The sequence below is a fragment of the Eriocheir sinensis genome, chromosome 8, assembly GCF_024679095.1.
Source record: "Eriocheir sinensis breed Jianghai 21 chromosome 8, ASM2467909v1, whole genome shotgun sequence".
In the NCBI taxonomy this organism is placed as follows: Eukaryota; Metazoa; Arthropoda; class Malacostraca; order Decapoda; family Varunidae; genus Eriocheir; species Eriocheir sinensis.
In genome coordinates this window covers 10,903,684-10,931,038 of record NC_066516.1, presented here as the reverse complement: position 1 = coordinate 10,931,038, position 27,355 = coordinate 10,903,684, and the positions used below count along the sequence as shown (strand labels likewise).

At 39.9% G+C, this 27,355-nt stretch overlaps 1 protein-coding gene across 3 annotated transcripts in view; it reads right to left on the bottom strand.

Moving 5' to 3' along the window:
* Positions 1-27,355, bottom strand: part of LOC126995501 (uncharacterized) — a 59,538-nt gene that overhangs the window by 3,971 nt on the left and 28,212 nt on the right. Inside the window, exons 7-19 of one of the 3 annotated variants that reach the window (XM_050855089.1) lie at positions 26,445-26,474; positions 22,256-22,346; positions 21,309-21,566; positions 16,235-16,303; positions 11,983-12,138; positions 9,850-10,011; positions 9,667-9,766; positions 6,416-9,284; positions 5,791-5,970; positions 3,643-3,844; positions 3,204-3,453; positions 1,846-1,949; positions 706-829 (exon numbers count right to left, since the gene is read on the bottom strand). In XM_050855089.1, coding sequence (XP_050711046.1) covers positions 706-829; positions 1,846-1,949; positions 3,204-3,453; positions 3,643-3,844; positions 5,791-5,970; positions 6,416-9,284; positions 9,667-9,766; positions 9,850-10,011; positions 11,983-12,138; positions 16,235-16,303; positions 21,309-21,566; positions 22,256-22,346; positions 26,445-26,474 — 4,595 coding nt within the window. The remainder of the gene's footprint in view (positions 1-705; positions 830-1,845; positions 1,950-3,203; positions 3,454-3,642; positions 3,845-5,790; positions 5,971-6,415; positions 9,285-9,666; positions 9,767-9,849; positions 10,012-11,982; positions 12,139-16,234; positions 16,304-21,308; positions 21,567-22,255; positions 22,347-26,444; positions 26,475-27,355) is intronic. The other 2 variants (XM_050855092.1, XM_050855091.1) reach the window with 2 other exon arrangements.

Below are 27,355 nucleotides of genomic sequence, written 5' to 3'. Positions count from 1 at the left end.
CTATAGCATTTCCTCACAGTCCTTTATTCCTCAACTTTCTATTATGTCTTATCTGTCCAAAAGGCATTCCTTTTCCTCTTTAATACTCTATATCCAATGACTTCCTAAGTTGCCCACTCCCACTCTAGCACTTTGTGCTATTTCTACTTTTGGCCTACCAAATAGTTCCTTCACCTTCCTTTTATATATTGCTTGCAGCCACTGTCATAATATCTCACTTGCCAGTTCCTTTCTCTCACGTTCTGTCTTCGCATTTCTTTTAAAGTCTCATTTCTCTCTCATCCTTACCTTTGTCACTACCACAAAGAGGTCAGAACCATCAAATATTTTTCTTGCAACCCTTGTGTCAAATATGTCTTGTTTCAATCTATTACCTACATCTTTATAATCTTTCCCTTGCATTCCCTTTTGCCAAAGTATAACTGTGACTTAACATGCTGAAATAAGACATTAAGTGGGGAAGAAACCCCTCTCAGCACAAGCATTCACCAAGTATTGCCTATTTTCATTCACTGCATCAACACCCCACTGCACACCCACAACCCTAACCTCCAAAGCTTTCAACTTTTTCACACACAACTACTTCTTTCATTCCCTAAAATTTAAACTGACTTATTTGCTCTCCAACAGACTAAAGAAAATGAGTCATTGGACATAAATGAATCCAGTACAATAAAAAATCCATCTCTTCAACACATTTCTTACCCATAACTGAGTTATCCTTGACAGCTTGCCGGCACAATTCTATCCTAGCTGAGTGTAAGGGGACATATCTGTCTTGGGAGGATCCACACAACAACACATTGCGAAAATGGTGAAGCTGTGACCGCTGAAATAGAAAGCAAGAATTAATTTTCATGACTACCATTCTTCAATTAATAATCAATTACCTCTTTTAAAAGTTTGCTTATCTATTGAAATATTTTGCCAGCTGCTTTTGGAATTCAGTTCTTCACTCAGCTGTTCCAGCCCTGAGTCTGTTATTAGATCACAGCAAGTTAAAAATCTATCAGTTTTGGATCACAAACTTATCAACAACATTATTTTAAGCTTTTTATATGGTGTGCTAAACAAGAAAGGAACATCCATGTCACCCTACGCCAAACTACTTTTAATTTTGAGTCATCTTCCATGTAATGAGCAAACAAAACCAATACTGTATACTATTCCATGTGAGGTCTAACTAAGCAATAATGAAGAGTTGGTACTGCTTATATATTTTTTAATGAAATATTTCTTTTACAAAATTCCCTCTCTTTATTTGGTTTACGTACTGCCTCATCATTAGTTGCTGAGTGAATGCGGTATTTACAAAGACAAAAACAAAGATATTTTGGACACTGCTTTTAACACAATTTTTCATGGCCAAATTTCTTGCTTCTGGTAATTTGAAGAATTAGAGATTTACCAATATTCAGTAATGCTGAATCATTACACAAAGAGGACTTTTGTGCTGAAGCCAAAGTAAAAATTCACTCATAAAAAAACTAATCAAGGTAACCATTTTTTTGTCTAATATATTTAGGTATTTTCCAACATTATGTTGAGCAGATAGGTCAATAACTATTGGAAATCATTCTATCACACACACACACACACACACACACACAAAAAAAAAAAAAAAAAAAAAGGTGACATTAACTGATTTTCAAGGGATAGGAACTAGTCCCTTTTGCGGTTATTTAGTAAACAAGAATGTAAGAAAACTGAGTATCTTTTTCTTTGTTTCTTTAGGGCAGGATGCAAGTTGTCTGGCCTGGGAGTTTAATTTTCTTTAGTGTCTCTTATTCCTTGCACCTTCAGTGTTAATTATAACCCTTAATAAAAGAGTGGCACTTCACTAACCTGAGTGAGTCGATATAGGAAAGTCTGACGGATATCCACTCGATCCTTGAGAGAAAGCTGCAAGAGTGAGCCTGATTTCTTCCACTTCTGCATGAACCACATCCCTGCCATACAGAAGAAATATTTTTCATATGTACCATGGGGATTAGAGGATCACACAAAACATTTCTTTTGTTAAGGTGGTCTGTGATTGGACGGCAAGCGAAACATGGGCCTGGAATGAAAGTCAGAGGTCTAGAGTGCAGGCAGTGGAAATGAGTTATTTGAGGAGTGCATGTGGTGTGAGTAGAATGGATGGAATGAGCAATGAAAGTATGTTTGAACATTTTGGAATGTGTCACGTGGGTGAAGGGAAGAAGTGTGGAGTGGTGGAAGAAGTGAAGCGACAGACTTTAAAGTGGTTTGGCCATATGGAGCGAATGGAGGAGAGTAAGATGACCAGGAGGGTGTATGTGAGTGAGATAGAGGGAGGGAATGTTAGAGGATGACCTCCAGTGAAATGGAGGGATAAGGTGCAGGATTACATTAGGGAGAGGGGTGAAAGATCCTTGAGAAACTATGAGCAGGCAAGGAAGGAGTGTGGATAGAGAGAGATGGAAATTCTTCTGCTGTGGCCATCCCCTGGTGGGAGCTCCTAGGAGCAGGCATCAAAGATGAATGAAAATGAATGTGATTGGACAGCACTGTGACAGTCCACCATCCCATTCATAGAATTAAATTTCTGAGTAGACATAAATCATACAAGCATCTGAGCGATTCCATTTAATGATAGGTGAGAGAGTCTGTACTCACTATTGATGCACCTTGAGATAAATGTGAATTTCATGTTCCATGAGTAAAGGAATGAATATGTCATTTTCTGAAAAAACTGTGATTAGCAAATTTATAAACATTGACAGTCAATTGTGCTTATAAATGAAAACATACCTGAGACATATTTATGGAAGACAATTTATCTTCACTTGGGGGCACAAATTATTGATTATAATGAAGGTTTATTTAGTATCAATGCTGATATTTGTGTATTTTGCTATTAATGAGAATTTTAGAAACCTATCCCTAATAAAAAAGGTAAAGCTGCATAAAACAAATCACAATAGTAAATGCACATACATCAATATATTTGTCCTATTATGGAATCGATAAATATAAAATTTTGTAAATTAAAATCAATACGATAGTAATACAACAAAATATGTAAACCTGGATTATAATATTCCTTGAAGTTTCAAGGAAATAGGCAGTGGGTCCCCTAAGATTACTATGAGAAATGAGATTCCGAAATACTGCAGCACCATACATAATATTTTCAGTCATAAATTTTGGATAACTGTGAAGCCCAGAGCCTTGGCACTCACCCATGTTAACCAAACCACTGTTGTTGTACAGAGTTCCCAGATGAGGGCCTGAGAGAGAGAGGAATGTGTGGAGCCTTGGAAGAAAGGGTTTCATGTGGGGGTGTGACACAGCTCCTCGGATGATTATATTTCCCAAGGAGTGACCAACAAAGGAGATGCGTTTGGGGTTGAGGTTGTAGGCTTCAATGTGATAGAGGATCTCTGACACCAGGCGCTCCGTCAGAGTTTCAAAGTTTGAGAATGTGTCTCCCTGTGAAATAGAAAAAATAAATAAATAAATAAATAAATAAATAAATAAATTATTTGAAAAGCAATTAGAAGACTGCAATAATTGAATCAATTGAGGCAAAGATATGAAAACATGTGAATGTTAATGTCTTGAACACACACACACACACACACACACACACACACATGCACAGCTTGAATTCAGACTCACTTGATTTCTTTCTGACATCAGAAAATCCAAGTTGGCTCCTGGCAAGCCAATTTCTAGGTAGGTCTTAATGAGCCGCAGATCAGCAGAGTTCCCATCCAGGCCATGAACACACACTATAAGGTGTAGACCATCAGGGGACAACACCCGGCAGTCATCACTCACATGGAAGTAAGGAATAGTTGACGCCAGACCCGAAAAGTCACTGAAAGAGGTTGAGGATGGTACAGTACAAACAAGAGTCCACACATGAGTCAAGCCAACATGCAAATTCTGTGTTAGAGCAAAATTATCTTCGATAAATATAAAGTATATGGAGAAAATCTTCACATCTCTCAAAGAAACTAGTACAAATATTATATATTAATATATTGATATAGAAATCCCTCCCATATCTGACATATCAGAGCCATTGGACCAACTGGATGCGGACAAAGTTTGGATACAGAACAATATCACAACAGACCCTACTGACATAACAGGTACAGTGAATAGCACCTCTCCTTTAATTTTGGCAGTGTTCCTTGGTCTTTTAAGTTGCAGTATTTTGACATTAAAACACACTAGACACTAAGAAACAATGAATAAACAACAAAATGCACCGACTTTGACAGTTTGATAAGGAGGCGGTTGGGCATTTTTGCTCAGCTGGTGTGTTAGGGACAATATCTGTGTGTGTCAAGAGAGGCTGAGTCACTGACTGACTGATTTTTTTAAATTTGTTGGCCGGCCTAACCAGCCATGTTGCATCTTTATGTTTGGATAGATACAAGCCAGTTTGGATATGGGCAGAATGACAAAATGAAAGTTGGAGTAGTTGTTAGTGTACATGATATTTGAAGTGACTGATCAGTTGTAATTTCAAATAGCTCTTAATTTTCCTTGATAAGTAGGGTTGGACCAGGGGTTTTCAAGCTCTTTTGCCCAGTGCACCCTTGTTGCTATGTCAGAATGTCATTCCCCCTTTTCGAGATTGTCTGACTCAGAAGCATGAGTCACACATCCCCCGTGGGATGGGATGGAGTGGCATCACTTCCCCGGGGGCCCAAGAGGGATGCTCTAACCGTTAGAAGGATGAATTGTGAAGTCACGAGTGATGAACATTTAACGAATGTTTATTTTAGTTCAAAATTCAAACATCCCAATATTTCTTCCTGTTATTGAAATATGCCTGTCAATAACTACAGACATTTAAGTCAGGCATGTATTGGATGAGTGCTTTGATAGTACATGGAACCCTCGGTGACCTATCAGAGAACCCTGGGGTTCTGTGGAACACAGTTTGGGAACCACAAGTCTAGTGGTTTGAAGATTATTGCCATGCTACCAATAATGTTTGGAGTCAGTGCTGAGTACAGGAGTACTGGTCTACAAAAGTCAACTAGCAAGCATACATAATGAGAGACAGTGGCAGATCCAGCTCCAGGTGAAGGGGGGGCTGATATACAAGATGGGTGCCATACCATACCATGTTTATATATATATATATATATATATATATATATATATATATATATATATATATATATATATATATATATATATATATATATATATATATATATATATATATATATATATATATATATATATATATATATATCTTTCTTGTTTAATAATCACATAATATTTGCTAGCATTGCAATTAGTTAGATCTGTTATTATTATTATTATTATTATTATTATTATTATTATTATTATTATTATTAATAATAATAGTAATAGTACTAAAGTAATAGTATTGTTATTATTATTATTATCATCATTATAATTAGTAGGCTAGTAGTAGTGTTCACTAGAATGATACCCCCCAGATCTCAGTGAATCTTTGAAAGGGCACAATTTAGGTTCTAAGCCCCCCCCCCCCCCGATCCACCATTGATGACAGAGGCTGTATGACAGAAGCCATGGTTGGCAAGGCTTTCATGACAGGAGAGTTGTGTTGGTCATCATGCTGAAGATAAAACTGTTCTCATTGCTTCAATTACCAATGCTGGTGCACATGCCCCTAGTCTCATTATGTACATTTCACCCCCTTACCATACTTTACTACTCATCATTAATAGTGGTTGCAGTTTACAATAACTCATCAGTTGAAAAAAAAGCCATTTGAATATATTTGAGGCATTCAAAGAAACTAGAAAGCAATACCTGTACAGTAATCCCTGGAAATTCATTTGCTGTTTGAATTCTTCTTTTGCTTTAACAAATGCAAGGGTGTCTGCTACAGGGGGATGGAGTCTTGGAGGCAGCACATCTGGTGGGTCCTCCAGGCGGCCACGTTCCTTCCGCAGCTCACTGGGGCAGGTGCACTTGGGTTCATTTCGATCCCTAAGAAGAAAACAGAATGGTTCATCCTTCTAAATCTAATTTTTTTTTTTCAAGCCTGAGAATTTGTGCCACATAGCATGTGAGAGGCATTGAACTCTTGACTTCACAGTCCAACGTCCTTGGTAACATGTGCCCCACACAGCTGTATCCAACATACATAAAAAGTAATCTCAATCTGATGCAGTGATTCCATATAGCATGTATCTTACCTTAAAAAGTTAGTATTTATCCTATTGCAAACCTGAAACTTTTAACCAATCATGCTTTCAAATAAATGATAAATTGCATGTATCAAAAGGAAGGTTGCCTGTCTTTAAAATGGTATTAAATATATGGACTAAAAGGCTTTGAATATGAATTATTACTAAGCAAATTTCTCATTGAAATTAAGAAATTAAAATATAAACAAGATTAAGAGAAAAGAAAACCTCCACTGGGTAGTTACCTTGGTGAGGGTGGCCTGGGAGGAGGGGGAATGTCTGACATGTTATCTTCAAAGTTATCATTTACAAGCTCTGACTTGCTCTTTAGATCTGCATTTAGTTTGCAATGATCTTCTGTTTTCCTTGCAGCTTCTTGTAGGAGTCTTGCTTCATTATTTAGAGCCTCCTTTTTGGCAGCTGACTGAGCAGCCTTGAGCAACTCTCGCTGGGCCTCCCGGTGAGCCCAAACACTGGCCCCCTGCTGCTCAAGAAAAAGCTCAAGTAGTGTACATTTGCTGTCTGCCAGCTGTGTCAGAGGGTCAGATTTTGAAGAGAAGGAATCTAATCTCCTCTGAGGTTTGGGATCTTTTTCACGAGGGCTGGAGGATTCCTTCAATGAATCACTTTTTTCAAGGTTGGGTGGGGGAGCAGACTGGGTGCGGACTCGCTCTGTGCCATTAATGTGGTGCTGGTTCATTTTTGTGGGTGTTGGTTCTGATAAACGATCAGGTGTGCCAGCCATCTTTCTGCTTGGTCCTCTTTTCTCTGGCCGTCCAGGACCAGTAGACTGGTGTCGTCTTCTCATTGACGGTAGAGAATTAAACTTGTCATGTCCATGACCTGCTTTTCTGGAGGTCCTTTTAACATCATTGAGAACCTCACTGACACTTTCATACACATTGGCCATGTCCTCAAGTTCAAATTCCCCACTGTGTCTTGGGGTGACTGTATGAGAACTACCATGGCTGCGCTCACTCTTGTAACCATCATCACGTTGAACTTTTCCAGTCTCTGTCTTTGGACTTTCACTTCTTGGCCTGTCCTTATACCCACTTATGACATGCTTGGCTGCCCTATCTTCCCGAGGTATCCTACCAGTGGTGGCATAGCCCCCTCTCCTCAATGCATCCCTCAAGCCAGGTAAGGGATCCTGAAACTCCTTTGGGGGGGGTGGGAGGGGTACTTCTTCATACACATGTGGATCTCCTCTTGTTGTATTGTTTACTTTTTGCAATGACTGGGACTTTTTTACTTCTTTCCTATGAGGACTTTTCCTTTGTTTTATTTGAAGCTGATCATTGGAAGCAGACCTTTGAGTGGTTTCTTTTCCAATTCCCTTATGACCTTGTGCACGGGCTTCTGACCTACTAACTCTATGATTGGCTGGGCTCCTGGACCCAGGCTTGTTTTTGTACTTAACTCCTGGTAAGGTTTTACTGCCAACATCAGTCATTGAAGCCTTGGGTATTTGGGGTCCATTAATTTTTGCTCCATTGCTTTTGCTTCGGCTACTTTTGGAGGAATTACCCTTGCTTCCACTAGACTTTAGTGTGTTGCTCTTTGTTCCATTGGAATTTGAGCCATTACTGGGTGCACCATTGGCCTTAAACTGTACAGTGGAAGTTGCTGAGAGCAAGTCCTTAATTGGGTATTGTTTTATGTCTAAATCAGGACTAATTTGGCCACTTGAGGACCCCGAACTTTGACGACTAGAGTTAGAGACCCATCCACTCTGCTCAGAGGTTATGTCACTATTTGAGGAGGAATCTTGGTGAAGAATCAAAGGCTTAGGATTGTCAGGTGTCTTTTTTACAGGAGACGTAGCTTTTTTATTTATTCCTTTTGCTTCTACTTTTTCACCACCAATTTGTATTAAAGTTGAATCAGAGGCAGAAACAAGGCCAACTTCAACATTGGAGAGAATTGGTGGATTACGTTCCAGACGTACAGGTCTAGCAGGTGGAACAACAGGACCCTTAGGATTGATTTCTGAGGAAGATTCAGAGTCTGTTGCCAGCAGGTCTGGCATGGACTCAGTGATACCTGGGGAGGAGGCTGTAGCTACCTCCCACAGGAAGGAAGGCATAGATAGTGTACTCTGTGAATGTCTCATAATTTGGTCCCCACCTCCACTGCTTCCTGGAGTATGAGCCCCAAGATTGTAGGGCATACTAAGTGAAGGTTCCAGTTTACGGTACTTGAGGAGCACCACATTCTCAGCAATGGCATTTGCTTGTGCCCTTTTGCTTTTGTGTTGATGGCTGGAGGAGTTTGACCTTAGCTGCTGGGCTCTCTGAATTAGCTTTAGCTTAAATTTTGCTCTTTTATATGCAGAACCTTGACTAGCAGGTAACCGTAATTCTAGTTTTAGGTTATTTTTTAACTTCTCTTTTAAACTATTTCTAGGCATTGGAAGCTTATGAGTCTTGGGAGGAATTGGAGGCTTAAAATCTTTAGGCATTTTGTCTGTGCGAGGAGGCAGTGGTGGTTTGTCTTCCGGCTCAGATTCTTCCTTATTAGCAGAGCATTCTGAGGCTTTGGAACTCTTGGAACCTTTAGATGCCTTAGAACCAAGGGTCTTTTCATCACTTTCAGAACCACTACCTAAAGTGTGTTTACTACTGCCACTACCACCACTGTGTACCGAGGATACCCGTGAGTCACTGCTGCGTGATCTACCCTCCCCACCCTTCCCTTTGCCTTTTAGGGTTCCCTTTGGATCTTTGTCCATGACATAATTTGGAATAGATGGTTTTACTCCCAATGCTGGAGATTTTGTATTTTTGGCTGCAAGTTTTGAGACTTTTCCTTCTGTATTACTAGTTCCTCTGGATTCATAGCCACTTGTGCTGGCTGCCTTGGAATCAAAAGTAGTGCTAGCAAGAGACTTATTCTCTTGGCTGGAGAGTGACTTGGAGTCATGATTGAGGGTGGGTTTAGACTCCAAGTGGGAAAGAACTGTGACATGAGCTTCAGCCGCCAAAGGTTTGAGGCCATTACGAGTTTGTGGCTCTGGTCGAGTAACATCTGGAGGAATGACCTCTCTCTTCACATTCTCTCCATCCAATTGGTCCACTGCAATTTGTATATCCGTTGCACTCAGATAATTTTCTGAAATGAACAATAATTATGTAAATTAACTCAAGATAAAAGTTCAGCTATACATTTCATGGCTCCTTTCAAGAGCATGTGGCTAAATACTTTACATAAGGTTTCCCTAGTTACCTCTTAGAATGAAGAATCAATATTTAGTCATAAGAACAAAATTTGCATTTCTTCTGTTAGTGCTTTTAAACCTCTAAGCATGAAATATTGTCATCAATAAAGGAAAATACTAATTATCACAAATTAAATTAGTGCAAATCTTGAGAATTCTGTTAATAACAAAACATAGCAGAATTGTGACTTTAAAGTTTGAAAGTTAAACAAATGAACAAAAAGACCAAAGCAATGAAGATCTAATTGTTCACTTGACTAATGCTTCAAAGCCCACCTGACTTGCGGCTAACAATGGACCTTCTGCGTGCAAACTCTGCAACATGTTGGTACTGATCTTCAAAAATTACAGGGAGTGTAGCCACATCACCATCCATCTGAAATATTAAATTATCACAGTGAGGTTCACTACAATAAACAATGAAATATAAGCCATTAATGTAGCTGCAGTGACCCTCACCTCTGTGCACTCTATAGCCAGAGGTGGCAGAAGATTGAAGTAACGGGAACGTCTCACAGCCTCCGAAACCAACACGTAGTTCTGGTAATTACTGTCATAACATCCACTAGCAGAGGGACGGGGATTATCAATGACAAAAAATGCTTCGGCAAACCTTTTCACCTGAAAAAAAGTGGAAGTTGAAAATATATAAAAATTTAAGTACTGTGAAAATTAATGGGAAAATTAACATTACTGTGTAAGCACTGTAAGATGATTATGTACCTCTACTTTCACAAGAAGTTAAAAGATTGGTAAATCTCAGCTTCATAGAACTTTATTCTAAATCAATAAATAAATGAAGGAGTCAAACTACCTGTTGTTTCTGACAGCCATCATAGCATTCACATATTGGTGAGGAAATTTATTCTCCTATTCATACTCAACTACAGCTGTGCCATATGGGTTCCATGAAAAATCTTACTTCCTATAAAGATGATTTACTTACAAAGATGAGTTACAAACAAACAACCTGAAAACCTAACCAGTGATGTTAGTCATGTAAAGAAGGGAAGGGATTAAATAGGTGAATGGAGTCTGCTTGTCGCATGTAGAATCTGTGGTGTTGGTTTTTCTGACAGCTATCTTTTAGGTAATTATCATTTATATATTATAAGACATTTCAGAATTGAAATGATGACTATTTTTATGTTGAATTGGACTGGACAGTCTGCACTGTATCTACCGGCTGGTACTATAATAACATTTTATTTTTTTGCAGAGGTTTCCTAATAAAGCACAAAATGGTTGAGGTCCTGTAAATGGCATCAAATAATGGCCACCAGTGATATACAGTGATACATGTAAGACAACTACAGTACCCTCTCGAGTTTCACGCTTGCTTCATTCCGAAGGTATGGTGCTAAACTCGAGGATCGCGAAACTCGAGGTATTGAAATCCATGTAAAAGCGCTTATTGGTTCCGACCCGTGGAAAATAATGACTTTTTCTGACTTTACTCCCTTGTTATCACAATTTTTTATACTTCACAACATGCACTTACGACCGCTTTCACAGTCATTTTGTTTCCTTTGACCGTTACCAATGGCGGCAGTCGCCGCCATGGTATTTCCACGTGAAACTGGCCGATCAGGTAGTGGCAGCTGCGGGGTTAGCCTAGCCCCGCACTTACCAAACACTCTCAACATCTCTCGCTTCGTCTGCGGCCGCCACTACCCCATCGGCCAGTTTCTCGTGAAATACTAAGCGGCGATCGCTGCCACTGGTAAGGATCAAAACAAACAAAGTGACTGTGAAAGTGGCCCTTAGTTACTCAACAGTGCGCACTTATACACTTCACCCTGAACTTAGGTGTTTTTCTGCTCTTTTTTTCCCTGAGTTTGCTTTTCTATGCCCTTTAGCTATTTTTCACTATTACTTTTCACCGTTGCTGCCGTGCATTACAGTCAAAAGAAGAAGAAGAAGAAGAAAAGGAAAACATCACTGGGAGATCTACAATTTTCAAAGACTTGAAAAAAAGTTTTTTGGACTGTGGTTCCACATCATGGGGTGTTCTCTTATCTTGTTAATCAAGTAGTAAACAAGGAAGCTCTGCCAGTCCATTTTACGAGTCTCTTGGTGGGCCATCTTCCACTGCTCCTCACTCCTCAGCCATTGCCGTCGTCTGTTTGTTTACATACAGCCGTGAGGTACCCATGTACCCACGCTCGTACTCACAACCGTTTTCCATTCATATGGACAACCAACAACTCGCTCCCGGTTGTGCATACGGGCAACTGCGGTTGCCCATAGCCCCAATGGTTGGACACTGCCTTTTAAAGCAGCACGCATGAGGCCGACGGTAGGTAGACGTGACCCGAACATGTCAAAGGAGCGCGAAAGTCGTGATGGTAAGAATTTAGGACTAAGCACTAAACTGGAGGATCGTGAAACTCGGATAGCAGGAAACTCGAGAGGGTACTGTACTGGTATGAAAAATCCATGTTAAAAAGAAAAAAAAGTTGAAATGTAGCATTTACATGAAATAAAGCATTCCTAAAACTGAAACTCTAAAGAAAAAGCTATTATAATTAACTGTTCTTTATGTGAAAACGTAAACATCAATTCAACTAACAAAGAAAGGATGTAACATACCCGTTGAATGTGGTGCTGCTTGGCTAGGTGTTGCCTCACAGCATCTGAATTCATTACCACTGTAAGAAAATGTTGCCAGAGAAGAATGTTTTCAGCACACAGCTGTGCTATATCACTGTTGGCCACAACCAAGAAGTCCTCTTCGCAATCAACAGTCTGAAAGTATATCTGATATAGTCTTGATCTCTTAAACTATAATAAAGCTCATTCATTCATTCATCTTTGATGCCTGCTCCTAGGAGCTCCCACCAGGGGATGGCCACGGCAGAAGAGTTTCCATCTTTCTCTATCCAGACACTCCCTCCTTGCCTGCTCAAAGTTTCTCAAGGATCTTTCACCCCTCTCACTGCCATACTCCTGCACCCTATCTCTCCATTTCACTGGAGGTCGCCCTCTAACATTCCCTCCCTCTATCTCACTCACATACACCCTCCTGGTCATCTTACTCTCCTCCATTCGCTCCATGTGGCCAAACCACTTTAAAGTCTGTCGTTTCACTTCCATTACTCCACACTTTCCTTCACCCCTGTGACACATTCCAAAACACTCATACACACTTTCATTACTCATTCCATCCATTCTACTCACACCACATGCACTCCTTAAATAACTCATTTCCACTGCCTGCACTCTAGACCTCTGACTTTCATTCCAGGCCCATGTTTCACTTGCATATATGAGGGTTGGTACTATTACTGTATTTCCCAAATCCCTCTTTACCTCCATGCTCACACTTCTGCCATTCATGATACGTCCCAAAGACCCTACCACCCTTCTTCCTTGCAATGCCCTTTCTCTTATCTCTCCCTCCATACCACCATGCTTACACATAACTGATCCAAGGTACTTAAACTCATTAACCTCCTCCATTTCTTCACCATTCAAAATTATTTTGCATTCTTTTTCACATTCAATTCCCACTCTATATGAGTATACAAAATCCACAACCTCACTTCTACTCCACTTACAAACCATCACTTTGCTTTTGTTGACATCTACTTTCAGCTTTCTCATTTTACACACTATCAAAGACACTGACCAAATTTTGTGAGTCACTTTCATTTTCTGCAATGAGCACTGTGTCATCAGCAAATAAGATTGAATTCAGCACCCACTTCCATTCCTCAACATACATTTTTACTCCAATTTCCCCTACTCTGCCCTTCATTTCTCTCATAACACCATCCATATAAATATTAAACAACCATGGTGACATGACACACCCCTGCCTTAATCCCACTTTTATCTCAAAATGTTCATTTGTTTCTCCACTAATTTTGACACATGCAAATGCATCCTTATAGAAAGACTTTATTGCATTAAGCAGTTTTCCTCCCACACCATATATCTTTAAGATGTCCCACAATGCCAGCCAATTAACTCTGTCATAAGCTTTCTCTAGATCCATGAAGGCAGCATATAGCTTTTTTCCTTTCGCTAATATTAATTCTACTACCATCCTGAAGGAAAATATCTGATCCACACCAACCCTTCCCTTCCTGAAGCCTCCTTGTTCTTCACTGATTTTCTCTTCTGTAAGTTCTATTATGACTTTTCCATATACCTTTCCAGGCATACTCAGCAGACTTATACCTCTATAGCTCCCACACTCCCCTCTCCTGCCCTTCCCCTTGTAAACTGGGACAATGATGGCTTTTGTCCAGTCTGCCCCCCCCCCCCGCCACTTCACATATCTTGACCATCCATTTAGTAACTACATGTCCTCCACACTTCAACATTTCAACATTTCTGCTGTAATTCCATCAATTCCTGCTGCCTTTCCATTCTTTAATCTTTTTATTCCTTGATTTACTTCTTCATATGTTATACTTTTTTCTTTATATACTCCTCCTCTACCTCCACTCAAAATTACTGCTGTTACAACTGCTGGACCTCCATCTTCAAAATTCTTTAAGTTTTTTAAATATTCTCTCCATCTCTCCTTCACAGCTTCCCCGTCTTTCAACATTTTTCCATTCTCATCCATAACTACATTTATTTTACTTGGGGAGATATTTTCTGCATTTCTTTCGTTCTTTACTTCTTTCCAATATGATTTTCTGTTTCTTTTATATTTTCACTAGTCTTTTTCCAAAGTCTTCATCAACTCTCTTCTTACTTTATTTTATTGCTTGTTTTAATTACATTTTGCATTTTCTATATTTCTTTTTCCTTTCCCTTTTAACTTGCTCAGCCACATTTCTTTCTTGAGTTTTCTTAAAAAGTTCCCTTTTCTCTTTTACTATCCTTCTTATCTCATCTGTCCACCATGAATCCTTTTCTTTTTCCATCCCTCACCACTTTCATCCCTAGCACTTTTTTTGTTGTGGTCAACATTACTTCTTTAAATGTTCCAAAAAAACTTTTCAATATCTGTACTATCTTTTACACTTTCCCATTTTTTTATTAAGGCCTCTGCCATTTCACGTGCATACTAATCTTTTATTTCTTTTTCCTATAACTATTCTATCTTCAATATTTCCTTTTTTACTTCACCTTTCTTTTTAAATACCCACTTTTCCTTCAGCCTTAATTTTGCTAGCACTGCAAGATGGTTAGAGTGCTCGAACATTCCTCTTACCACCTTCGCGTCACAAATATCCTTTCCAAGTCTTCCATCTACTGCCACATAATCAATCAATCCTTTCTGCTCATAATCTTCCCCACTCTTCCATGTGTATCGGTGGATATTCTTGTGCTGAAAGAGTGTTCGCTAGGAACAGCCCCCTCTCAGCACAGATGTCCACCAGCCACTCTCCATTTTCATTCTTCCCAGGTATCTCCCATTTTCCCACCACATCCATCACACATTCATCACCGACTTTAGCATTCATATCTCCCATCATAATAAGTTTCCTTGCTTTCTCAAAACTCTTCAAACATGCATTCAATTCCTCCCAAAAAGCTTCCCTTCCCCTCAGTCCTTTTTTACTTTTCACATTTACTGGTGCATAAATACACACCCATGCATAGTTTACTAAACCTACTTTTCCTTTCACCCACACAATTCTTGATCCCTTCCAACCATAATCAATCACACCATTCCACACTCTTTCAGACATCATAATAGCACATCCTTCCTAACTCCTGCCTCTATACTTCTCATCCATCCCCGTCCATACAACCCCCCCAGGTACGTACACCCTCCCACGTACCCTCTCTACCATCACTCACACCAGTTCCTCTAATATGCATTTCACTCACTCCCAACACATCTGCTCTACCATTCACAAAATTTTCAATCATCACTCCTCTTTTCCTCATCACCTAAACCATTCATATTAATAGACAGCAGTCTCATGCATTCCTTGCTCTTCTGTTAAATAATTAGTCATTCGTTATGCTTCCATGATACTTTTCCTCATAAAAACTCCACTGTAAACAGCAAATAATGACCTGAATGCTGCTAGTCAGTGCATCTTGTCCTGATAAATTTGGTCCTAAATGTATGTAGCATGCAGACAAAAATTATTTCACTTTGAGATTTAAACTTCTCTGAGAGAAATAAATGTCATCATAGGTCCTTATTATGGTTTTCATTACATTACACAGCAATTAAACCATAGAAAACAATATATAGTTACTGAGGACAGTTATACAGGAAACATACAAAGGAAATTGAAGTTGATTAAAACAAATAAACCAAAAAGATATTAAGATATTCTTAATTTTGCATTGGGTACGAAATCAGAACATCATTTGTAAGCTTAGCAAAGCATGAAAAAGCATACCAGAGCTAATAATGTCTTTTAGAATATTCTAAAGAGAGAACAAAACAGAGAGAATAATGTTACAATGGTACACAAGCTTTGCATCTTAAATTACTGGAAAGGCTAATATGTGTAGTTGCATGCTTCATGGATGACAGCTGTGTATGTCTACATGACCCATTCACTGGACTATCTTTTGTCCTTCAAATGACTTCTTTAATTTTTACCCTGCAGCTGCTTAGTGTAGGATACAGGGGAACAATGGTGACGATGTGGAGGGTACATCCCAATTAATGGTTAATTCATCACAGAAATGGTCTGAGATTGAATATGGGTGAGCAAGTCATTACTAATGCAGCTCAGGAAAAAAAAAAAAAAAAAAAAAAAAAAAAAGCATTTACACTTATAAAAGGTTACTTTTTTAAAAAGTTTTCATAGGGGGAATGGTGTCTTTAACAAGCCTTGCAATACAAATATGCATAAGGAAATTATGACACATGCATGCATTCATACACACATAGGTGCACATGGAGCACAATTACCCTTGTCCTCTCAGCATGGCGGCGATCAAAGCGAGGCGTTTGTCCTCCAATGAGAGCAAAGTAACACTCCTGGCAGCATGCAAGATCAATAACGCTTTAGGAATAGCTTAGTTAATTTCCCATCCCTTGTGTGGTGACTCATTTCATTATATCTTTTGGCCACAATGTTAAGAATAATGTCAAAGCTCATGGAATATCCATAATATGAGCATTTATAATCCAGTAAATCATTAAAGCATGAAAAATATGAAAAAAAACATGCTTTTACTAACATCTTTTTTTTCTATAGTAAGACTGGTTGAGTGTTCAAACAAACTCAAAATGCTCACAGCACTGTTAGGTGTCTTCAATCAGCAGCGTCATAAACAAGACAAGAAAAATGATTCATATAAAAGTTGCATACATCAAGGAATACTTTTCTTTGGTCTATTTATTTAGGAAGCTGAAGCAGTTTAACCATATCCAATGTTATTTGTGCCTCTGTGGGTAGAATGCCTATAATCTTACCATTTTATTGTCACTTTAGGCGTAAGGTCTATCTGAATGAGGAATGCAGCGTCCTCAACCTCCCCGAGCTCGCTCTCTCTCTCTCTCTCTCTCTCTCACTCTCACTCTCACTCTCTCTCTCTCTCTCTCTCTCTCTCTCTCTCTCTCTCTCTCTCTCTCTCCTGTTCATGCTTCTTTCTTTGGGTAACCGGGGGATTAATCCTCCCAGGGGTCCTGCGTCCCTGCCCTACGGTGAGCAGTCAGGCCAGCCCCTGATCTGGGCTGGTTGGGGGAAGGGTTTGCACCCCCTCCCCCCAACTAAAAATTATCCTTTGCCAAAAACAAATTAAAAAGTAGAGGTCGGGGTCGGGGCTCGAGCCTTGACCTTGATCCGGTCTTGCTGCGGGGCCCGACCGTGTGGCAGGCTTCCACGATGCATCCGCATCTGGGGAGCCTGCCGTCAGTGACGGGTGCAGGGCAAAGCCTACAGGACCCCTGCACCTCGAAGGAGGAAGGGCCCCCTAGCCCCTCTTTTTGTTTTGGGGGTGGTCGGGGTGGTGCAGAGGCTACGCCCGCCCGCAGAACCAGGCCCAGGTTAAACTTTGGAGGGCTCTGCGTGTGGGCTCCTGGAACGTTTGGAGCCTCTCAGACGATGATCGACTGTCCTACCTAGCCAATGAGCTCAGAAGGCTGAGGGTGGACATAGTGGCACTCTCTGAGATGAGGAGGCCTGGTAGTGGCAAGATCAGTAAGGGGGTACACCTTCTACTGGGTCGGCATGAGCAATGGCTTCCATGTCAAGGAGGTAGCTATGGGCATCTCCAGCCATCTGCTGCCATTTGTGGTTGAGGTTGCTCCAGTTGATGAGCGTATAATGCGAGTGAGGCTGAAGCACACTGGGCTTCACGTCTCTTGTTGCAGTGTATGCTCCTACTGAGATGCGTGAAACTGAAGAGAAGATGTTCTGCGCCAAACTCGACTCCGTATTAGACTAGTGCCCTCCCCAGGACACACTCATTGTTCTGGGCGACTTCAATGCTACTACTGGCACTGACAGGGTTGGCTACGAGCTCTGTGTTGGTCCCCATGGTTCTGGTACCAGGAACATCAACAGCTCTCTCCTCCAGAATTTTGCAAAATCCAGAAGATTGAGAATTGTGGGTTCCTGGTACCAGAGACCAGAGCTGCACTGCTGGACTTGGTATAGCTATGCCTGAGGGGTAGCTAAGGAGATTGACCACATCCTTGTAAGTACTCGTTGGAGGATCCTTCAGAACTGCAGGGTTTATCGGAGTGCTGAGTTCTTTGCAACACTCAAGCTTTATGTCAGGTAAAGAAGAATCTCGAGATGCAACACTTCTGTGTTCCATCTCGAGAGGCTGAAGGACCTGGCATGTGCTCAGGAGTATACAGTGACAGTCTCAAATCGGTTCGATGTGCTCAGCACCCTGGAGGACCCTGTAGAACTGTGGAATACCTTCAAACGTGAGACTCTGTGAGCTGCCAAGGAGTGCATTGGAGAGCGCCTGAGATCTACGCGTAGGAGTGGCTTTGCCTCGGTGGAGATGCTGGAGAATATTGAGGAGAGTCGCGCTGCCAGACCTGCTGTGAATTGGGACCAATACAGGGCTTTGTTGTATAGGACTAGAGCTCTCCTGAGGAGAGACAAGGAGAGGTATGTCAGGGGTCTCGCTGAGGAAGTAAAGGGCCATTTAAATGCGAATGACCTCCGACCTGCTTACCGAGCCTTGAAGAAGCTCCGCTCCAAGTCTTCCTCTCAGGTGAGTGCTATCCGAACAGCTGACGGCTGCCTCGTGTCGGACATGGATGGGGAGAGGGTTCGTTGGGCTGAGTACTTTGTGCAGCTGTACATGGCAGACCCTCCACTTGGGCAGCTTCCAGTTGCTGGGTTGCAGGTGGCAGATGCTGATCCACTCATTGACGAAAGCCTACCCTCTCTGGTTGAGATCTGAGAGGCTGTGGCCAAGTTGAGGGGTGGGAAGGCACCTGGCACCTGTAACATCAGTGTGGAGCTGCTCAAAGCTGGAGGTGAGGCCATGATCCGCGGGTTGCATGCGGTCTTGACTGCCATATAGCAGTCCGGTACCATTCCTCCTGAGTGGAATTGGTCGTCCCTATCTGGAAAGGGAAAGGGGACCGCCAGGACTGCAACAAGTACCGTGGAATTACACTGCTCAGTGTGCTTGCCCACCTATTGCTGATGCGAATTCGCAGCCAGCTGCTGAAGCTGCAGAGACCTGAACAGTCTGGGTTCACGCCTGATAAATCAACAACTGACTGTATCCTAGCGCTTCGCTTACTGGTGGAATGCCAATGTGAGTTTCGACAGGGGATGCTTGCAGCCTATGTCGATCTCAAGAAGGCGCTTGACTCAGTGCATCGCAAGGCACTCTGGGATCTTCTGCAAGGACTATTGGTTTGCTAAATGGCCTGTATTCTGGGACAGAGAGTGCTGTGAAGTGTGGGGGGGCCTGTCTAGTTTCTTTCCCGTGAATGTAGGAGTGAGGCAGGGCTGTGTCCTTGCCCCATTGCTTTTCAACACTTGTATGGACTGGGAAATGGACAGAGTTGTGGACCAGAGTCATTGTGGAGCAATACCAAGGTCACTGATCTTGTTTTTGCCGATGATGCAGTAACCCCGGCAGAATTGCTGGAGGTTTTGGTGATGGCTCTCGAGGCACTGCATGAGGAGGCGAAGCCCTTGGGACTTCAGGCCTCCTGGGCCAAGACCAAGGTACAGGTGTTTGGAGGCTTGCTAGATGAAACAGAACAGTCTGTTCATGTGTGTGGTGAGGACGTTGAGATCTCAAAAAGTTTCACGTATCTTGGTAGCGTAGTTCATAACAATGGTGAGTCTGGCCAGGAAGTCTTACATCGGATTGGCCTGGCCCAATGTGTTATGGACTCACTCAACACGAGTATATGGCATTGTCGATACCTGTGCAGAAGGACAAAGATCCGGATCTTCAAGTCCATTGTGCTCCCTGTCTTACTCTATGGTTGTGAGACATGGACACTAAATGGGGACTTGGAGAGGCGGATTGATGCCTTTGGTAATAAATGTCTACGCAGAATCGTGGAATATCGCTGGAATGACTTTGTGTCAAACTGGCGACTACTCCGTGAGACTGATTCGACATATATTACCTGCATAGTCCGTCAACGCCAACTCCGGCTATACGGGCACACGGCATGTTACCCTGAAGTTGATCCTGCTCATCGGGTTGCCTCTGTAAGAGACAATCCTGAGTGGAGAAGGCCAAGGGGATGCCCATGGAGTTCGTGGCTTGGGCAAGTCGATAGATGCTGCTGGGAGGTACTCGGGTTGGGAAGGGGGCCTGCGTGGAGACTTGCCCAGAGGGAACCCCGGGCTTGGCGTCGTAGGGTGGGCGAGGCAACGTGCCCCCCGGCGTATGCCCCCACTGACTGACTGACTGATTGATTTAGGCGTGACTGCCTCAGGCAGCTGTGTTGCCAGTTCTCTTCTTTCTCACTCACTCTCCATCCCTTCTTCTCTCACTACTCACTCACTCTATATTTTCTCCACTATAAATTATCATGTTTTTACTTATTTCCCACTCCACCCATGAGGTAAATATCCAGATGATTTGGCTTGGTTGACTGGCGTGGTGCCTTGTCACCCTATTTAACAATGTTGCACAAGCCACGTGGCCACAACATACAGGGATGTATACAAACCCACTGTTTGTCCTCAAAACTCTTTCAGAGAATAATGTGATTTCATCATATAATCAAATGGGCACAGAGTATTTAGGGCTTATTTAAAAGTAGTTAATATTTAACAATATGAGGGAGAGAGAGGGTGGCGCTGATGATGTGGCATATCTGCTAAACCTGCCAGCTCCGCCTAAAGTGACGATAAAATGGAGGGACTGCAGCAATGAATCCGAGGGCATGAGTTTAATCCAGGCCTAGGGTGGTTGGCACCCAACTTACCCAGCTGTTTAACTATCTTTCAGGATGATTAACAAATGGATACCTGGGGAAACATGTAGAAGGTAACATGTGGTAACCCATATGCCCTGTGTCTCAGGGTATTGGGTGCTTTCCCACCACAAGCTCAAGAGTCAATGAAATGGAGATGACCACTAAGACCCTAACTTTACTATACTTTGTTATTTGGGCAATATTATGCATACTACAGAATCTTCTTTTTCGATGAATTCTCAACTTTGATAAAAAAAAAAAGATGTACATGAAAGCAATATGGAAAGAGCCTGCTCATAATGATGCAGATTTTTTGCTTACAAATGAATAAATATTACAATTGTCCTTATCCCTTTTGCAAATAAGCAACAAAGGCCATACTTGTGCACAAAATAGGTCAATTAATGAGTCCATAGACATATGTATCTATTGTGAAGCAATAAAAACTCCTCAAGAGATTCATCACCAGCTTATAACTGAGAAAATGCTAAGTTGAAAACACAAACTATATTATTGCAACGGCAAATAATTTACTCAGTTAACTGGTATTTGGAGTTTCCCATTTTCAAGCATATGAAAGTTAACTAATATAAAATCAAAAGCTATTTTTTAATCCAACCTTGGCCACTTCTGATAAGTTATCCACTTTGAGGCGTGTGGGCTGAGGAGTGGAAGGGGTAGTGGAGGCTGCCCCTGCATTGCCTGCACTGGCTACCCATGGAGGCAAAATGGCCATGATAGTCTCTAGCTGGGCTGCCAGGGCTGTGTGGGCAGCTAACAGAAGGGTACAGATGGTGCGGTGGGTGGCACGGGCTTGGGCCAACCGCCATGAAGCACTGCTGCTACCTCCACCACCACCACACTTGATGGTATTGTTCTGCAAGTACACAATAATTTCAGACACAATAATATTCTTCTGATTGTTAGCTTCCTGCAACATCAGAAAAGCTGTAAAAGCCTGGTGTAAGCAGAAAAATGCAAGGCCATAAAACTTCCATCATTCTTAATATTTAGTTGTTTTTGTTTCCTTTTCTTGACTATCAGGTCAGATGAAATGAACTGTACATACAAAACTCTTGTTCTTCTAACATTATATGGCACTGTTACACTGAATTTTGCTGGATATCAAGAAGATCATAGGATTTGTGGGTGGTTAAGGAATAATAGAAAGAGGGATATGCAATGATGGCACCACTAACCCTTACCATTGTAGCAAAGAACAGGTCTCAAAATCTAATGCTGGAGTCTTGGTACTGAGTATGAATCTGGGCCTCCTTACCCTTCAATCTCCTTATTTCCCATATCATAAAATATCATATTTTTGAGGGTACATCCACAAACACATTCTCTAAGCTCCTAGGTAATCCCTTGGGTCTCCAAGGCTGCTGGGCCCAGGGAAGCATTTACTGTTCCCCACATTTGGGTATTGGACTTGGCAAGTTGATGAGGACTGGTGGTAGAGATAAGCTATGTGATATATGGAATACCAAGGACAATGAGAAAACTGAAATGACAAGCTAAAAATGAATATCTATTATGCAATATACAGAAAGTATAAACACTTACAATGGTGCCAAAAAAGACATTTTCCATGTTGGACTGCTGAGTACGTTGGGTGAGGCGAGGGGAGCTCCAAGATTTACCGCTGCGACCTCCACTGTGGGTGACATATGTTATTAGGCAAAGAAAAACCTTCTGCAGCCAGTGCCAATTACACAGTATAAAATAACTGTGTCTACAGAGCAAGCTAGCACACAATTCATTAACTTTTTTTCATTCATGTATGTATTTATTCTATCATGAGATGTTCTTGTTTTCTTAGGAATCAAAATGAAATAGAAAAAAAACTTTTGTCCAAGCTCTGTCAATTGAACATCCCTTAAATTGATCAAAAGCTCTTGAACATTGCTATTCTACAAGAGGTTCTTATTCATTTTTTACTAACATTTAAAATGTCAGAAACTGATTAAAATTTGATATATGTGCTTTAAATCTTAACAAATTTGAATATATCAACAGTCCCATAAACAAAATAATATCATCTATGATACAATTACACATCAATGGAAAATGAAACACATCAATTAGAATTATGAGAAAGAAGGAAATACAATAAAAAAGTTAATTAAAAAAATCAGTTTATGAGGATTCAAGACAATCAGAACAACAGACCTGAAAACAAGGTTCATTACCCAAAGTGTGCACAGAAGAACCTTGATAGGGAGCACATGCATGACAAGTCTCTGACAACTCTGTACTTTGATGGAGTACACAGAAATATGCCAGATGAGTTGATATGTATAAAATTCCCTCCTCAAATAATCCAACTTTTTTTAACATGGATTTTAAAAAAAATCGCCATTCATGTTACATCAAGGTGAAAAAATTCTTTGAATGCAATAGCTAAAATTATTGATCAGTGGCTATTATTTTTTTTATGTTGTTGTTATATGCCACAGCCCAGTGAATCCTTTGCAAATTTAATGCACAGAATGGTGTTGGTTAATAACTTTAGTGATGATTTTTCAAATATTAATTTTTTGAACCACCTAACAAATGCATTAGCTACAGTTCATTGAAATGTCTGTTAGAAATTAGGGGTCATAAAATAAATATATATAAGTATACTATTGCAATAACACAGTCTACTTGGTTTTGAGAGTTATGGTTCCCTTTACTTCAATGGCAATGTTCTAGGCTTAGTATGCATGTAATAAGTTATTTTAAATATATATGCATGAAATTGGACCCATTTAGGCAGACATTATTTTTTCATTTTCAGTAGTATGTATGTAATAAGTTATTTTACATATATATATGTGTGAAATTTGGACTCATTTAAGCAGATATTTTTTCACTGGTGTCAATTACTTGGACTGAATGCATTTACTGAATATCTATAGTCTTGCCTTTTCCATTTGAGTCTCATTCATCCTGCCAAAGATGTATTTACCTTACAACTTGGAAATGCATCTTTAGCATGATGAATGAACTATTAATAACAAGAGAAGACTATAAGCATTCATCTTTATTGGGGTTCTTCTGTGCATGTCTCTACATATCAAAGAACAGATGAAGGAAAGAAATCCTGAAAAATCCAAGTCTCCACCTTGCTGATGGATTATGCTGACACAAAAAATGGTTTAATGTAATGCTGAAACAGATTAATGGAAAAAAAGATACTGAACTAGACATATAAAAGGTAAACAACTGTAACTCATAGTTTAATTATTTCAATAAAATTACTGAAAAGAAGATTTACAAGTCAACCTAATCAAAAATATTATTTGTTGCAAAACAACACTGCATTTGTAACTCCACCATATTCTCAGCATTATCAACACCCAATAAAATCTCGAGAACCTGTTGGTTACTTGGAGGACAAAGCTCTGCACAATAAAAATGTCCATTCACACAAAATTAAATTTCATGCTTATCTGAGAGTATAACAAAGAGGTAGATTTAGAATAGGTTGAATATGAATTCCAGATATGTTTTGAATAATATGTATGATTGCAGATAAAAGGCAGGTAAGAAAGATTATCAGTAAACAAGTATGTTGGTAAAGCAAACTGATCTTCTTAAAGGACATTGAACACTGGAACACTCACCCCACTAGTACAAGAAGGTTTTGAAAGATTTATTTCATAAAGCAAAACAAACTAACTGATGAATCTGGGGAAAATGGGTAATAGCAATCAATAGTTTTCTTCATCAATACAAATATCGTAAATGTATTTTCAGCTGTGCAAGACAATTTTTCCTGTAAACAAATAACACTCCTGGTAAAGGTAAAGTTGGGGGCATATGCTAAGCTGTGTGTGGCCTTGGTGCTCACCTCTGCCTCAATGGCCCTGGAGCCTATGGTGGGTGGTAACCCATTACCCCGGGACACAGGTCAGGTGTGACATCCAGGTTACCACAGTTTACCTTTCCCAGGTTTCCCCAAGTATCCATTTATTGACAAGCCCGAAAGGGAGGATGAACAGCTGGGGTGGCTGTGGATCAACTGCCTCAGAGTTAAATTAATCTACCAGACCTTGGGAAACCTTAATGTGTGGTGCTACCTTGGTTAGCCTACCTTTAATAATGTTATAATATTAAAGGAACCCAATATTTATGACCAATAATGCACCGATAGTTTATAAGTTTCATTGATTAAGATTTAATGTATATATTCTGAGTAGCTATAGTATTGGGAAAATAGAAAGAATTAAAAAGCAGCCACAAATATGGTGCCAAGTGGTAGAGACATGACATATTAGGAAAGATTGGAAAGGTTGGGTTTGCCTACCTCCGAGGAGAAAAGAGAAAGAGGAGATCTGACTGCAGTGTACAGGGCAATAAAGTAAACCAAAAGAATCAACAGAGATGACCTGTTTATATGGAATACTAGAAATATAAGAGAACATGGAAATAAACTGAGGAAGGTAAGGGGCCTGAGAAATCAAGAAACCCAGCTTTCCTCCTAGATTCATTGACACTTGGAATGACGTCGAAAGGAAAATAGTATAAGCCAAAACTATTCATGATTTAAAGGTGAGAATAATAAACTGAGATTTGGAGACAGGAGCCCACAATTGCATCTCTCTTCCTGTATATCACAAAATAAATACAAATAGGTAAATACACACACACACAATTAATGAAGGAAGTCAACTGAAGGTCATTGCAGAGCTTTGTCATCCAACCATTTTCAATGTTATGTACAGGTTTGCTTTTGGCCACAAAGACTACCAATATCTGGAAAGAAGATTGCTAGCTGCAGGCACCTATCAGGTTCTGCATCCAGCTTGCTTCTATATTTGTTTTTAGTGCCAAGTTTACACAAGAGTCTGGCTTCATATACACTTTCCTCCATCACATGTTTCAGACAGAGCTCACTTTAGAGTATCAGAATACCTGTGCAAGAGGTTTGCCCAAACGGTAAAAATCAAGGTTTTGTTAAATGATGATTTTAAGACTTAAGTGATTGATCAGTTGAAATTTCAATCAGCTGTTCTTTTTTCTTGATAGATAGGGTTCAGTGGATGGACTGAGACTTCACGGCTGATGACCATTTAACAAATACTAATGTAAGTTTAAAATTCAAATATCCCATCATTCCTACCTGCCATTGAAATGCATTACTCATTATTTTTAGACATCTAAGTCAGGATGCAAGCCTAGACACACTGAACCCTTGTTAGCCAATCATGGACCCTGGGGTTTTAAGGAACAGTTTGGGAGCCACTGCTCTGAATTTTGTAAGAAAATATTTTACAATTTAGAAAACACTACCATCTAAATAAATAATCAAAAGAGTGGGATTCTTGAATTTGAAGTAGAGAATAATCTAAGTCAGGTACAAGGTAAATGTAGCTGTTACTTAAATGCAAAATCTTTTATTACTTTAGCTTAATAACCTATATTTCCTTTTAATAATTAAATTTTCTTTCAAACTATGGTTCAATGTCCTTTACTTTATTCTAAACTACTAGAAAGCAAAACTAGTTTTGTTAGGAACTGCAGATGAACAAAGTACAAACATCACCATAATGATACTAATACTAATATGATAATAATAATAATAGTAATAATAATGATAATAATAGTAATAATAATAATAGTAATAACAATAAGAAGAACAATAACTAATAACAGTGTTAATGATTAATAATGGGAATAATAATGATAGTAATAAACACGGCAGATTCACAAGCTGAAAATAAGAGGAAGGGAGGGAGGGAGCAAGGTGTATAAAGTGTCCACTCACCAGTCGTGTACAAGGGTGAGAATGGTCTTCCTAGCAGGGCGCATGCACAAATTTTTGTTATTACTATCATTCCAATTCTTAAGTTTTACTTAATGCCAACATGATTCAAATTTAATATGATTAATTAAAATTCAGTCATTAAATAAAGTACACATGTATTGTCAAGGATTCAATTAGTTTATGAAAGTTCCTTTATGATTATCAATAGCAATTTTTGCCCTTTATCACTTTAATGTGACTTATCCTTAATCTACAGTAGACCCTCTCTTTACTGAGTCTCTCTTCAGGTACATGATTTACCCTGGGCTATCCCTTCTCTTAGGAAGGCAATGTTATACTTGATATAACAGGGCAGGAGAATAATGGCTGAATCCACTTTATTTCACCAGCATAGCAACTCTCCTATATCATTAACCTCATAGCAAGATTCTTCCCCCTTTAATTAGCATCACTCTATGTTTAGCCTGAAGACATGCAACTTAAATTGTTTTATAGTAATATTCTCTTAACAGGAGGATACGTCATATTCCACTAAGTTATACTATTACGGTCGTTATAATTATTTAATTTTTATGCATCATTACTTAATTAAACTGGATTCTTTATGGTGAATATTTGACAATAATATATTAGGTGTTATCCATGAGAAACATCTAGCACAAATAAGTTACAAGTAACAAGTGAAGAAGTTGTGGAGGTGACCAGCAGATGAGCCTCTTTCTGGCTTGAAACCTTCAGTAACAAGAAATGAAAGCAGTAAAACTTTACTTTTAACTTATTAGTATAAGGCCAACATCTTTTGAGTTTACATACCTATTACAAATTCTCCAGATTATCCAGATTGTCTTGTATGCTCACACACACACACACACACACACACACACGGAGATGGAATTTAATGTGAAAAAATG